The 13,176-nt window shown below is 38.2% G+C and overlaps 1 protein-coding gene across 2 annotated transcripts in view; it reads left to right on the top strand.

Annotated features, from left to right (window-relative positions):
• Pcf11 (PCF11 cleavage and polyadenylation factor subunit) overlaps positions 1–13,176 on the top strand; it is a 28,507-nt gene that overhangs the window by 4,670 nt on the left and 10,661 nt on the right. Inside the window, exons 3-9 of one of the 2 annotated variants that reach the window (XM_036186502.1) lie at positions 1,161–1,349; positions 1,709–1,903; positions 3,213–4,330; positions 5,131–5,311; positions 5,408–5,891; positions 6,501–8,053; positions 11,909–12,008. In XM_036186502.1, the coding sequence (XP_036042395.1) occupies positions 1,161–1,349; positions 1,709–1,903; positions 3,213–4,330; positions 5,131–5,311; positions 5,408–5,891; positions 6,501–8,053; positions 11,909–12,008 (3,820 nt within the window). The remainder of the gene's footprint in view (positions 1–1,160; positions 1,350–1,708; positions 1,904–3,212; positions 4,331–5,130; positions 5,312–5,407; positions 5,892–6,500; positions 8,054–11,908; positions 12,009–13,176) is intronic. The other variant, XM_036186510.1, reaches the window with a different exon arrangement.

Here is a 13,176-nt window from a genome sequence, read left to right as displayed (position 1 = left end):
GTTTGGGAGAAATGTTTGTTAGTGTCCACTGCTAGAAATTTTATGTACCATTGAGACATTGTAACTGGTAGTTAACAGGAGGAGTTTTCTGAGATAATTCCGTCACATTGAGCAGAAGGGCCCTTGAAGGTATTTAGGTTTAAAGATTCTTTTCTAACAATAACTTGTAGTTGGTGTTATGTTTTATTAGTTGCACTTGTTATAGGACATACCTTAACAGCTGTCTGAATGGTAGAATTAGGCAGTTGTGGTTTTTTTTTTTCTCTTTTAATAGAAAAACCACATTAGATCTTATTGGGATAGAAAGAGTGTAGAAGAATAGTTTGGAAAGCTGTGTTTCAGATATTGCTAAAAAGTACCAGTAGTATGAATATTTGTAGCTCTTTGCTAAGTACTAATTACCTGTGGCTAAGGATAGCCCTCTGTGCAATAAGTAATTTAGGACAACTTAACTTGGTTTCAGTTTCAGTATGTTCCAATTATTTGGAGGTTTGATGTCATACTTTTACACAATCTAACTTTTAATTTTATTTCAGTTAAGAAAAATGACCTCATAAATATATTCTCTAAAGACATTAATGTAGGTAAAAAGACGGGAGTTAAAAAACTTGTCTTACCAAGTTATTAGGTTTTCCTGTTTTCTAAAAATTAATTGTATCCATTACAATATGAATAAGCAAGTTATATAATGTCCATTCTTGGCTGGGATTTTGTGAATTAAAATTACGAGGATGTCTTCTGTACCCAATAGATTATAGGGTATGTTGCATCAAATTGGTTAGGTCATTTTAACTATTTTGACTGTATGCTACTAAGCAAGGAATTGGCCATCAGGTAAACTATTTTCTGGCTTTGTTTTTTAATCCAGTGAGTTTATTAGGAATATTATATCAAGCCCTAAAATGTGGAGACTGTTTTTAAAAACATAAAAAAGTTGCTTGGTTGCTTGCTTGAAGTCTGTTAGATAAGTACTTTTCCGATTTTTTTTTTTTTTTTTGAGAAGTAATTTTCTTAACTTTAATAATCAAATGCACTTTAATAAGTCTTTGATATTTATGTATAAATGGACACTATTTGTGAAGTGGCAGGTGGCTTTATACTTAATATACATAACATTCTATAGTAACTTAACAAGCCAGAGAATTGTTCTGTTGTTCTAGGTGGATGAAAATACTAGAAAAAGTTTATTTAAATTACGTTCAACATGGGATGAAATATTCCCTTTGAAGAAACTTTATGCCTTGGATGTCAGAGTCAATTCATTAGATCCTGCTTGGCCTATTAAACCTCTGCCCCCTAATGTGAATACATCTAGCATCCATGTGAACCCGAAATTTTTAAATAAATCGGTAAGTCTTGATATGAATAGTGTATATGCTAGTGCAATTTGACTATCAAGTGGTAACTTTTATAAACTATCCAAAAACTAAAACTAGAATCAGTTTAATTTGAATAAGTAATAAATGTATATAGGTAATCACCATGTCTTACTATGTAACATTTGCCATTTTAAATGCCTAAGTGTGTGTGTGTGTGTGTGTGTGTGTGTGTGTGTGTGTGTGTGTACACACAAGTGTACACATGTACTTTAAGTGTGATTAGATATTTGTGACTTTGGATAATAGTAAGGTAAAATTGATAATTTTTTGTTGACCTTTGCCAGTTTTAGCTATGATATGTTTTGCTTAAAAAGTATCTTTTCTTATAGCCTGAGGAGTCTTCAACACCTGGCACAGTGGTCAGTTCCCCCAGTATCTCCACTCCTCCAATTGTACCTGATATACAAAAGAATCTTACTCAAGAACAAATAATAAGGCAACAGTTACTTGCAAAACAAAAACAGTTGTTAGAACTTCAGCAGAAAAAGCTGGAGCTTGAGTTAGAACAAGCTAAGGCACAACTGGTAAGTAGTGGAGATTTGACATTTAAGGTTTTTGTTTTTTTTTTTTTCCTTGAGACAGGGTTTCTCTGTGGTGTTTTGGTTTCTGTCCTGGATTTTACTTTGTAGACCGGGCTGGCTCACAGAGATCCACCTGGCTCTGCCTTCTGAGTGCTGGGATTAAAGGCATGCACCACCACCGCCCTGCCAACATTTAAGTCTTTAAACATTCTAATAGGGAAGTTAATAGAATTCACATTTGAATATTTCATTGATGATTGTTTTTTCCTATTTATTTAAAAAATTGATATTAAGCCAATATTTTATAACCTTATAAAACACTTGCTTAGAAACTGTATTCTGTTTCTCAATATTTTTTATGAAATTGCTATCTTAGGAGGATGCAAATATATATACCTTAGTTGGTATATTACCTTATTACAACCAACCAGGTGTGATGGCAGAAGTCTGTAATCTGCACTTGGGGACAAAAGGCAGGAGAATCAGAAGTTCAAGATCATCCTTAGTCACATAGCAAGTTTGAGTCCAGCCTGGCAGCATGTCTCAAAACACTACGAAACAAATATATACTCTTACCAGGGTAGCACTGTGGTTTTGTTTTACCGTTGTTTTAATAGGGATTTAATATTTTATTCCTAAAATAATAAGTATATTGTGGTGAATTCATGAGCAAATCATATTCTTAAAAGTTTACAAAAATATAAAGAGACCTGAGAGCATGTGTATTTGTACTCATGGAAGACTAGTTTTTAACTTAGTATCTAAGATTGAGGTATAGGAAGACAGTTTTACCAGATCGTTAACATTTTGAGAGAAACCATTTTATGACAAAGTTTAATTAGAATCCTTTTGTGCAGAGCATTTGGAGTTTAGTTATGCAGTTGTTTTTGAACTACAGTCTGGTTTAGAATCTTGGATAGTTTTGAAGAATTACTGTATTAGAAATTATATTCTGGAATACAGAGTAAAGAGCTGGTCAGAGGCAAGATCATTTAGGTGCTTGGACTCTCTTCATTATATTTATACATTAGAAGTGTAGAGTGTTGCCATGCTTGGTGATACATGCCTTTAATTCCAGCACTGGGAACTAGAGATAGGCAGATGTCTGTGTGTTCTAGGCCAGCCTGGGTTATATAGTGAGACCCTTACCACCCTTCCCCTCCCTCCCAAAAAAGTGTGTAGTGTTAATGCAGTATTGAGTAAATAGATTTATTGAAAATGTTCTAATCTTGACTGTAGTCTATATAATGACAAAAGGTAATCAAATATTCTTCGTGGGTTATGGTTTTAACATGAACATTTTGTATTTCAGGCAGTATCTCTTAGTGTTCAGCAAGAGACGGCCAACTTGGGTCCTGGATCAGCACCATCTAAATTACATGTTTCACAAATTCCCAATATGGCTGTTAAAACTCCCCATCAGGTTTCTGTGCAACCTGACAAAAGCCGACCGGGTCCATCCTTACAAATTCAAGACTTGAAGGGAACTAACCGGGATCCCCGTCTTAACAGGATGAGCCAACATTCTTCCCATGGCAAAGAGCAGAGTCATAGGAAGGAATTTGTAATGAACACATTAAACCAGTCTGATATTAAAACAAGTAAAACTGTACCCTCTGAAAAACTAAATTCATCCAAGCAAGAAAAAAGCAAATCAAGTGAAAGAATAACCAAGAAAGAACTTGACCAGTTAGATTCTAAATCTAAATCTAAATCTAAATCACCATCACCTTTGAAAAACAAATTATCCCACCCAAAAGACTTGAAAAATCAAGAATCTGAAAGTATGAGGTTGTCTGATATGAATAAGAGAGATCCACGATTAAAAAAGCATCTTCAGGATAAAGCTGAGGGCAAAGATGAAGATATAAAAGAAAAGAGAAAAACTGCAGAAAAGAAGGATAAAGATGAGCATATGAAATCATCTGAACACAGACTGATTGGAAGTAGAAGTAAAATCATAAATGGCATTGTGCAAAAACAGGACATGGTTACAGAAGAATTGGAAAAACAGGGGACAAAACCAGGGAGATCAAGTACTCGGAAGAGATCAAGATCGAGGTCACCTAAGTCTCGGTCACCAATTATACATTCCCCAAAGAGAAGAGATAGAAGGTCACCCAAACGGAGGCAAAGAAGTATGTCTCCAACTTTGGCCCCCAAAGCAGGAAAGATGCGTCAGTCAGGACTTAAACAGTCACATATGGAGGAGTTCCCACCACCTTCTAGGGAAGAAAGAAATGTTAAGAGAAGTACTAAGCAGGATGTTCGAGATCCCAGACGGCTGAAAAAGATGGATGAGGATCGGCCGCAAGAAACTACAAGTCAACATTCTATGAAGTCAGGTGCTGAACCAAAGGAGAATATAGAGAATTGGCAAAGTTCCAAGTCTGCCAAAAGATGGAAATCTGGTTGGGAAGAAAATAAAAGGTATGTTGCTGATGTTTTTGGTAAAATACAAAATGTATTATTTTTATTTTGGTATTTTTACTTTATTTTTAAGGTGAGGTTCTCATACTGTCATGCTAGCTTGAACTCACTAAGTAGCCCAGCCTGGCCGCCATCTCATGGCAGTCTTCCTTAGCCTCCTGAATGCTGTGATTATAGGTATGATACTTTATTCCTGGCTTTAGAATATGCATTTTAAAGGTAGTTTAATTTAAACATCAGAAGATACTAATTGAATGTTATAATTATTTTTGTGAAAAAACAACCCAGTGGGTTAAATACCTTCTATTTCATAGAAACATGAGAGTTTAGAAAGGCTTACTCATCTATTTGAGGTTATATGTTTATATGCAAGAATCAAAGTTCCTTGGTTTTGGTTTTTAAATGATTTTATAGGGTCTAGCTATGTAGTCCCACCTAGCCTGGAACATGCTAGCTGGCTAGCCCATTCTGTCCCCGAATTCATGATTCTACTCCATCAGCTTGTTATCTTTTTTGACAGGGTTGGCGTGGGGTTGGGTGCTGCTGCTGCTGCTGCTGCTCCTCCTGTTAGGAGTCAAACCTGGGACTTTGCATATACCAGACAACCAACCATTCCTCCCTGAATCAAATCTTCAACCTCTAAAAATCAAAAATTCTTACTCGATTTGGCTTGCTTTTTCAAAAAAAAATTTTTTTTTGTACCTGTTTTATTTAACCAGATCCTTAAAGCATCCTTAAGTACAGCTTGGGAATTTTATTTTTTAAATAAACACTTTGAAGTAACACTGCTCTTGTTTCAGCTTACAACAGGGTGATGAACATAGTAAACCACCTCATCTAAGGCATAGGGAGAGCTGGTCAAGCACTAAAGGAATCTTGTCACCTCGAACTCCAAAGCAGCAACATCGATTAAGTGTAGATGCCAATCTTCAGATTCCTAAAGAGTTAACCCTTGCAAGCAAAAGAGAATTACTTCAAAAGGTAGTGACTATGGTTAATGTCATGTAATCATTTTCTTTTGTTCAGGTTTTTGTACTTTTTATATTTAAAATATTTCATTTCATCATTCCTCTGCAGACGAGTGAACGTTTAGCTTCTGGTGAAATTACACAGGATGAGTTCCTTGTTGTTGTGCATCAAATTCGACAGCTATTTCAGTATCAAGAAGGTAAACATAGATGCAATGTACGGGATAGTCCTACAGAAGAAAATAAAGGTGGATTAAAAAAGAAACCTCTCTTATCTGATGCTGAATTAACCTACTATGAACATAAAGCAAAACTGAAAAGGACACAGGTTCAGCATTCATTTCCAAGACTTGATCTCTTAGATCCTGATATTTTTGACTACCCTTTGACTGATGCCTTGTTGTCTGGAATAGAATGTGAGCCATCCAAAAGTAAACATGCAAGTAGGAATAGTGGAGCACAGTTTGACAGAAAAGAACAATTTAGTGAAAGAGCAAGACGTCTTTCTCCTATATCTGGGAGTCGTACTTATGCTGAGAATCTTTCACCCCATGAGGGCCGGAGAAGACATGACGAGCAAGTCTCTGCTAAAGGTAGAAAAAGTTAAATGAGATTATGCCTATTGAATCACACAGCAGTGAAGGGAAAATGAACAAGCTAAGTGGGGCTGGATCTTATCACTGTTCAGACTTCCTGTGTGTGTGTGTGTGTGTGTGTGTGTGTGTGTGTGTGTGTGTGTGTGTGTGTGTGTGTGTGTGTGTGTGTGTGCGCGCGCGCGCGCGCGTGCGTGTGTCTTGTTGCCTTTCCCCCACCTTCTCATGAAAGGGAAGGGACTTAATTTATAAGGTCAGTTATATCAGGTACTTCACTAGGTCTTTATTTTTTATATATTTAATTTGATTAAATCCTCACAAAACCCAAGGAAATATGTATTATCCTAATTTTACAAATAGGAAATAAAACTAAAGATGTTAAGTAACTTGCTCTCAAAGTCAAATAACAGTATCTTGACAGGATGGGAGTTTTTTAACCTTAGGTATATCTGAATCAAAAGGGCATCTTCTTAACCTACTGTTGCTGTCTGTCTGTTCCCTACCCATAATATAGTGAGATAATACATCTTTTGATAAGTTGTTAGATAACTATAAAAAATTTGATGTAAATTTAATTTTAGTGAAAATATTTATTTTCCTTTTTAAAAGGTGTACGAGAGGAGCAGAGATCTCCATTCAATGATCGTTTTCCACTTAAGCGACCTAGATATGAAGATTCAGATAAACCATTTGTAGATGGCCCAGCATCAAGATTTGCTGGCCTTGATACAAATCAGCGGCTTACAGCTTTAGCTGAAGACCGACCATTATTTGATGGACCTGGTAGGCCATCTGTGACACGAGATGGCCCAGCCAAGATGATTTTTGAAGGACCTAATAAATTAAGCCCTAGAATTGATGGACCTCCTACACCAGGTTCTCTTCGGTTTGATGGGTCACCAGGACAAATGGGGGGAGGAGGCCCTATGAGATTTGAAGGACCACAAGGTCAGTTAGGAGGTGGGTGCCCTTTGAGATTTGAAGGTCCTCCAGGACCAGTAGGAACACCTCTGCGGTTTGAAGGGCCAATTGGTCAAGGAGGAGGAGGCGGTTTTCGATTTGAAGGTTCACCTAGTCTGAGGTTTGAGGGATCTACAGGTGGTTTGCGATTTGAAGGACCAGGGGGTCAGCCTGTGGGTGGTCTCAGGTTCGAAGGACATCGTGGTCAACCTGTGGGTGGTCTGAGGTTTGAGGGCCCACATGGACAGCCTGTGGGCAGTCTTAGATTTGATAATCCTCGAGGTCAGCCTGTCGGTGGACTTAGATTTGAGGGGGGTCATGGTCCATCAGGGGCAGCAATTAGGTTTGATGGGCCTCATGGTCAGCCAGGTGGTGCTATCAGATTTGAGGGCCCTTTGCTACAGCAAGGAGTTGGAATGAGGTTTGAGGGTCCCCATGGTCAGTCTGTAGCTGGTATGAGATTTGAAGGACATAATCAACTAGGTGGGAACCTTAGGTTTGAGGGACCACATGGCCAACCAGGGGTTGGGATCAGGTTTGAAGGACCTTTAGTTCAACAAGGAGGTGGAATGAGGTTTGAGGGTCCTGTTCCAGGAGGTGGCCTGAGAATTGAAGGGCCTCTGGGTCAAGGTGGTCCAAGATTTGAAGGTTGTCACTCTTTAAGGTTTGATGGACAGCCAGGTCAGCCATCACTTTTGCCAAGATTTGATGGATTACATGGCCAGCCAGGTCCTAGATTTGAAAGAACTGGTCAGCCAGGTCCACAGAGATTTGATGGGCCACCTGGACAGCAGGTTCAACCAAGATTTGATAGTGTACCTCAAAGATTCGATGGGCCACAACACCAGCAAGCATCAAGATTTGATATTCCTCTTGGTCTGCAAGGTACCCGATTTGACAATCATCCTTCACAAAGGCTTGAATCTTTCAATCAGACTGGCCCATATAATGATCCACCTGGCAATGCTTTTAATGTTCCCTCTCAAGGACTACAGTTCCAAAGACATGAACAAATATTTGATACACCTCAAGGACCAAATTTTAATGGACCTCATGGCCCTGGAAACCAGAATTTCCCAAATCCCCTTAACAGAGCTTCAGGACACTATTTTGATGAAAAGAATCTTCAGAGTTCTCAGTTTGGAAACTTTGGCAATTTACCTACTCCAATGTCAGTCGGAAATATTCAGACATCTCAACAGGTAAGCTATTTTAGTTATCCTCAAATTCTGTGGTAATTATATGTAGGTAAGTAAATTTATTTTTGAGACAATGTTGTAGTCTAGGCCGCGCTCAAATTCTCTGGTAAGTCAAGGTTGAGTTAACTTTTTAAAAATTGTTTCTAATATTTGGGGAAAGCTTTTTTAAAAAAAATTATATTTATTGTATGTGCATTGGTGTTTTGCCTTGGGTATTGGGTTCCTTCTGAAATGAGTTACAGACAGTTGTGAGCTGCCATGTGGGTGCTGGGAATTGAACCCGGGTCCTGTGGAAGAGCAGTCAGTGCTCTTAACCACTGAGTCATCTCTCCAGCCCCACTGGGGAAAGCTTTACGAATGTATTTTATGGTATAAGTTCTTAATGTACTTCCAACACATATATTAGGAAAGTGGGATGAGAGGTTTTTTTGGGGTTGAAATTTGCGTTCTTCCAAGACACTGAGCTATTGCAGTTTTACTCTTTATATCTTCCTTTCCTCTGTGTATATGTACACTTACTTTGTTTAAAAAAGATTGTATTTTAGCCCGGTGGTGGTGGTGCACGCCTTTAATTCCAGCACTTGGGAGGCAGAGAGAGGCAGGCGGATCTCTGAGTTCGAGGCCAGCCTGGGCTACAGAATGAGTTCCAGGAAAGTCACAAAGCTACATAGAGAAACCCTCTCTCTCAAAAAACAAAAACAAAAACAAAACAAAAAAGATTGTATTTTAATTTTGTGTGTATACCCGTCTTTGTGTGTGTGGGGTGCCTGCAGAGGTCAGACACAGAACATTGGAGTCCTTGTGGGCTGCCTCCTGTGAATGCCGGAAACTGAACTCAGGTCGTTTGGAAGAGCAGAGCAGGAAGTACTTCAGTCCTTCTTTTTTTTCTGTGATAAGGTCTCATTTAGCCTTGACTATTTTTTGAATTCTGTACCAGAGGGTGATTTTGAACTTGATTCTCCTGTCTCCACCTATGGGATGCTGGGATTATAGGTGTGCTCATTGTTTCCAGCACTGGGAATTCAACAAGGGCTTGTGTGTGATAGTCAAACACTCTAACTGCTGCTGAGCTATTTTTTACTTTAAAAGAGTGCATTTTTATTTTGCATGTTTGTATGTTTATTGGTGTGCATGTGACATGGTGAGCTTGTGGAAGGCAGAGGAAAAGTCATGGGACTCTCACTTCTCTCCTCATGTGGATGGATACTAGGGATCATCAGTGTTCCTGGCAACCACCTTTACCCAGTGAGCCATCTTGCTGGCCTTAACTGCACTTTTGTTGAATTCTTTTTTCTTTTTTAATGCTAATACAATGTTTTACAGACCTCCATTACCCTGAACAGCTATTGAGCCCTGATAAACTTTATTCCTCTATCTCGCTCTATAGACTAGGCTGGCCTCAAACTCACAGAGATCTGCCTGGCTCTGCCTCCCGAGTGCTGAGATTAAAGGTGTGCACCATCGCCACCTGGCAAGCCCTGATTAAAGTGTTAAAGAAATCACTAGAGCTGATTTTCTTAGACTGTTTTTTTTGACTAAACATTTCCTTAGTCTGAGATAATAAATGTTGTACATACTTTTATAATTTTATATTTTTGCCACTTACTTAGTTAACTGTAGTTGCATACAATGGCTTGATATTAATGTCAACAAAGCCAACTTGTTACTTGCTTTCTAAATATATTGCAGTCATATTGATGTGTATAGTCATCTGTGTACTTGTGCATTCTTCTTGTTTTAGAAGAGTCTTGGGGGAAAAAAGAAAAAAAAAAGTCTTATTTGTAGGTCATGCCAGCTGGATCTTACTGTGTAGTTCAGGTGGCCTTGAATTCCCTCTTTTTTTTTTTTTTTTTTCCAAGATAGGTTTCTCTGTATAGTACTGGCTCTTCAGGAACTTGCTCTGTAGACCAGGCTGGCCTTGAACTCACAGTGATCTACCTGCCTCTGTCTCATGAGTTCTGGAATTAAAGGCGTGTGCCACTAACTCCCGGCCACACAATATATTTTCTATCAGTTGATACCTGACTTTTTATTTGCTTGCTGAATTTATCCTTGATTAAATTTACTTCCTTTCCTACAGCTGATACTCTACTAGGACAATTCATTTTATAGTAGTGGGATTGCATTGAAAAAATAAGAATCTTTAAAGCATTCTCAATTTTTTTGCAAGTCTTCTGTTCATTTCCAGTAATTTGTATTAAAAAACCCCACAAAGCTACACAGAGAAACCCTGTCTCAAAAAACTAAAAAAACAAAAACAAAAACAAAAAACAAACAAACAAACAAAAAAACCCAAACAGCCAAAAAGAAACAGTTGTTGCCGGGTGTGGTGTCACACGCCTTTGATCCCAGCGCTCAGAGGCAGAGGCAGGTGGATCTCTGTGAGTTCAATGCCAGCTTGGTCTACAGAGTGAATTCCAGGATAGGCTCTAAAGCTACAGAGAAACCCTATCTCAAAAAAAAAACAAAACAAAGCAAAAAATTATTCTGCCTGTTAAATAAGTTTTGTATTTCCTTAAAAGAAATACTATTGCCGGCCAGTAGTGGTGCACGCCTTTAATCCCAGCACTTGGGAGGTAGAGCCAGGGGATCTCTGTGAGTTCAAGGCCAGCTTGGGCTCCAGAGTGAGTTCCAGGACAGGCACTAAAACTAAACAGAGAAACCCTGTCTCGGAAAAAAACAAAAAAAGAAAATACTATTATTACCAGATGTTATAAAATTGTATTTTGTTTTATCTTTTTTCTGTGATGTGTAAATTTGGTGTTATTATATTGTATTTGTGTGTGTGTTGTGTACACCTTTGAGAAATCAATTTACTTACGTAATTAAATGCCAAACACCAGATTTGTATGTTAGTACAGTACTTATTTCATAACTTTATTGTAATCTTTATCTTTTATAGTTCAGGAGTTTGAACTCAGGGGTTCTCAGCAGATGATGTACCACTAAGCCATATTTAGTCCTCTAGTCTTGCTTAATTTTCTTTTGTTAGGTAGGGTCTCAACTCTGTAGTCTAGGCTGCCCCAGAACTCAAAACTGTGTGGTCCAAGCTGGCCTTATACTCAAGACAGTTGACCTGTCTTAACCTCTCAGATGCTGGGATTACAGGTATGAGCTAGCATTCCCAACTGTTTTTTGTTTGTTGTGTTTATAATTCCCTTTGACTTTTGTAATCTACTTTGAACTCAGCTATAACCTTATCCAAAAATGATGGCAAAGCAGAATAACTTCTTGAAATTCACATTGCTACATAAACAGTTTTTCTTTGCTTTTTTTTTTCCATACCTGGTTGAAACATTTTTTACTGGAAAAAGGCCAAGGTTAGGAATTCTGGCTTCAGCTTTGCTAACTAGCCCCTATGATTGTGTAAAGGTTTTATCTCTGGATGCCTATTCTCCCATTTGTAAAATAAGGAAAAGCACCTCCAGGGGAAAGTGACTTGTGTAGCATAGGTCACACAGCTAGTTTATGGGTACCTTATATTTGCATGCTTTCTTTATACTTTCAAGGAAGTCTTTCTCCCATCCCCCATAGGATTTCTTCGTGTAGCCCTGGCTGTCCTGGAACTCTCTGTAGATCAGGCTGGAGTTGAAGTCAGAGTCCTCCCTCTACCTTCTGAGTGCTTGGGACCGTGCCTGTCCCTTTTAAAGGACATTTTAACTCACTCTCAGATCCTTATGACTCTGAAACAGATAGGAGAAGGTGTTACAGTTCGTGGAAGTAAACCAGTTGTTACTTTTCAAATCTTTAGTTTAATCACAGACCTTGGACCTTAGGGCATTTGTGAAAATTCTTATGTGATTAGAATGTTAAAATTTTTATTATAGAATGTTCTTAAAATTAACATTTATCTTAAAGGTTCTGACAGGAGTTGCTCAGCCAGTAGCATTTGGCCAAGGACAACAATTTTTACCAGTTCATCCACAGAATCCTGGAGCTTTTATTCAAAATCCTTCAGGTATGTTCTTCTGAACTGTGATATTTTCAAAAGACATAACTTGTTTTGTTCATAGGCATTTTTGAGAGATTATGATCAAGTTACAGAAATTTAATCTGGCTGGAGAGTTTTTATCCTCTGAGTTTATATTGTTTGACAGATGGTCATGCAAACCTCATTTTACAGCTAGAGATGATTAGGCTGGACATACAGACCGTCAGGGAAGGAAATCTATTGAGTGGAGGCTTGTAAGTGGCTAGAGGAATGATAATTTTGTGGTGATAGGCTATTTATGGATGTGTTATGATCCAGTAAATGTTAATACTGGGGGATACCACCTCATAAAATTATTCATTTGCAAGTTTTTTTAAAAGATTTATTATGTATACAGAAGAGGGTGCTAGATCTCATTACAGATGGTTGTGAGCCACCATGTGGTTGCTGAGAATTGAACTCAGGACCTCTGGAAGAGCAGTCAGTGCTCTTAACTTCTGAGCCATCTCTCCAGCCCTCATTTATAAGTTTTTAGTAGGTGCACACATAGGAAAAAAAAAAAAAGCTAATTTCTTAGCCAGGTCCCATGATAGGTATTTTTGTTACTTCAGAGTGAGTCATAACTAATAAAGGATTTAAAGTTAATTTTATTTGTGGTATTGTGGTAATGGGAAGTGTATACACACACACACACACACACACATACACATATACACACACACATGTTTGTATGTATATACACACACACACACACATATATATAAAATGGTATATACTCTGAATTATGTACTGTTGTGATACTTGTTTTAATTTTTTCTTTTTGGTTTTTTGAGACAGGGTTTCTCTGTGTAGCTTTGCGCCTTTCCTGGAACTTGCTTTGTAGACCAGGCTGGCCTCAAACTCACAGAGATCCGCCTACTCCTGCTGGAATTAAAGGCGTGCACCACCAATGCCAGGCTTGTTTTAATTTCTAAATCATAAGGCCTGGGGATATAATATAGCTCAGTGTTGGATCACATCACTTACCTAGCGTGAGCACTGCCAGACAAATCAAAACAAACTTTGCTAAGCTTTTTCAAATATATACTTTTGGAACTAGAGTGGTTTTTGGTGATAGCTCTCTTGCCTAGCTAGCATGTGTGAAGGCAAGAATTCTGTCCCAAGTACCCCTAGTACCCCTATCACACTCAAAAAC

This window comes from Onychomys torridus, chromosome 1 (assembly GCF_903995425.1).
Source record: "Onychomys torridus chromosome 1, mOncTor1.1, whole genome shotgun sequence".
Taxonomy (NCBI): Eukaryota; Metazoa; Chordata; class Mammalia; order Rodentia; family Cricetidae; genus Onychomys; species Onychomys torridus.
Note: the sequence above shows the minus strand (reverse complement) of the source record. Positions and strands in the feature narration are given on the sequence as shown.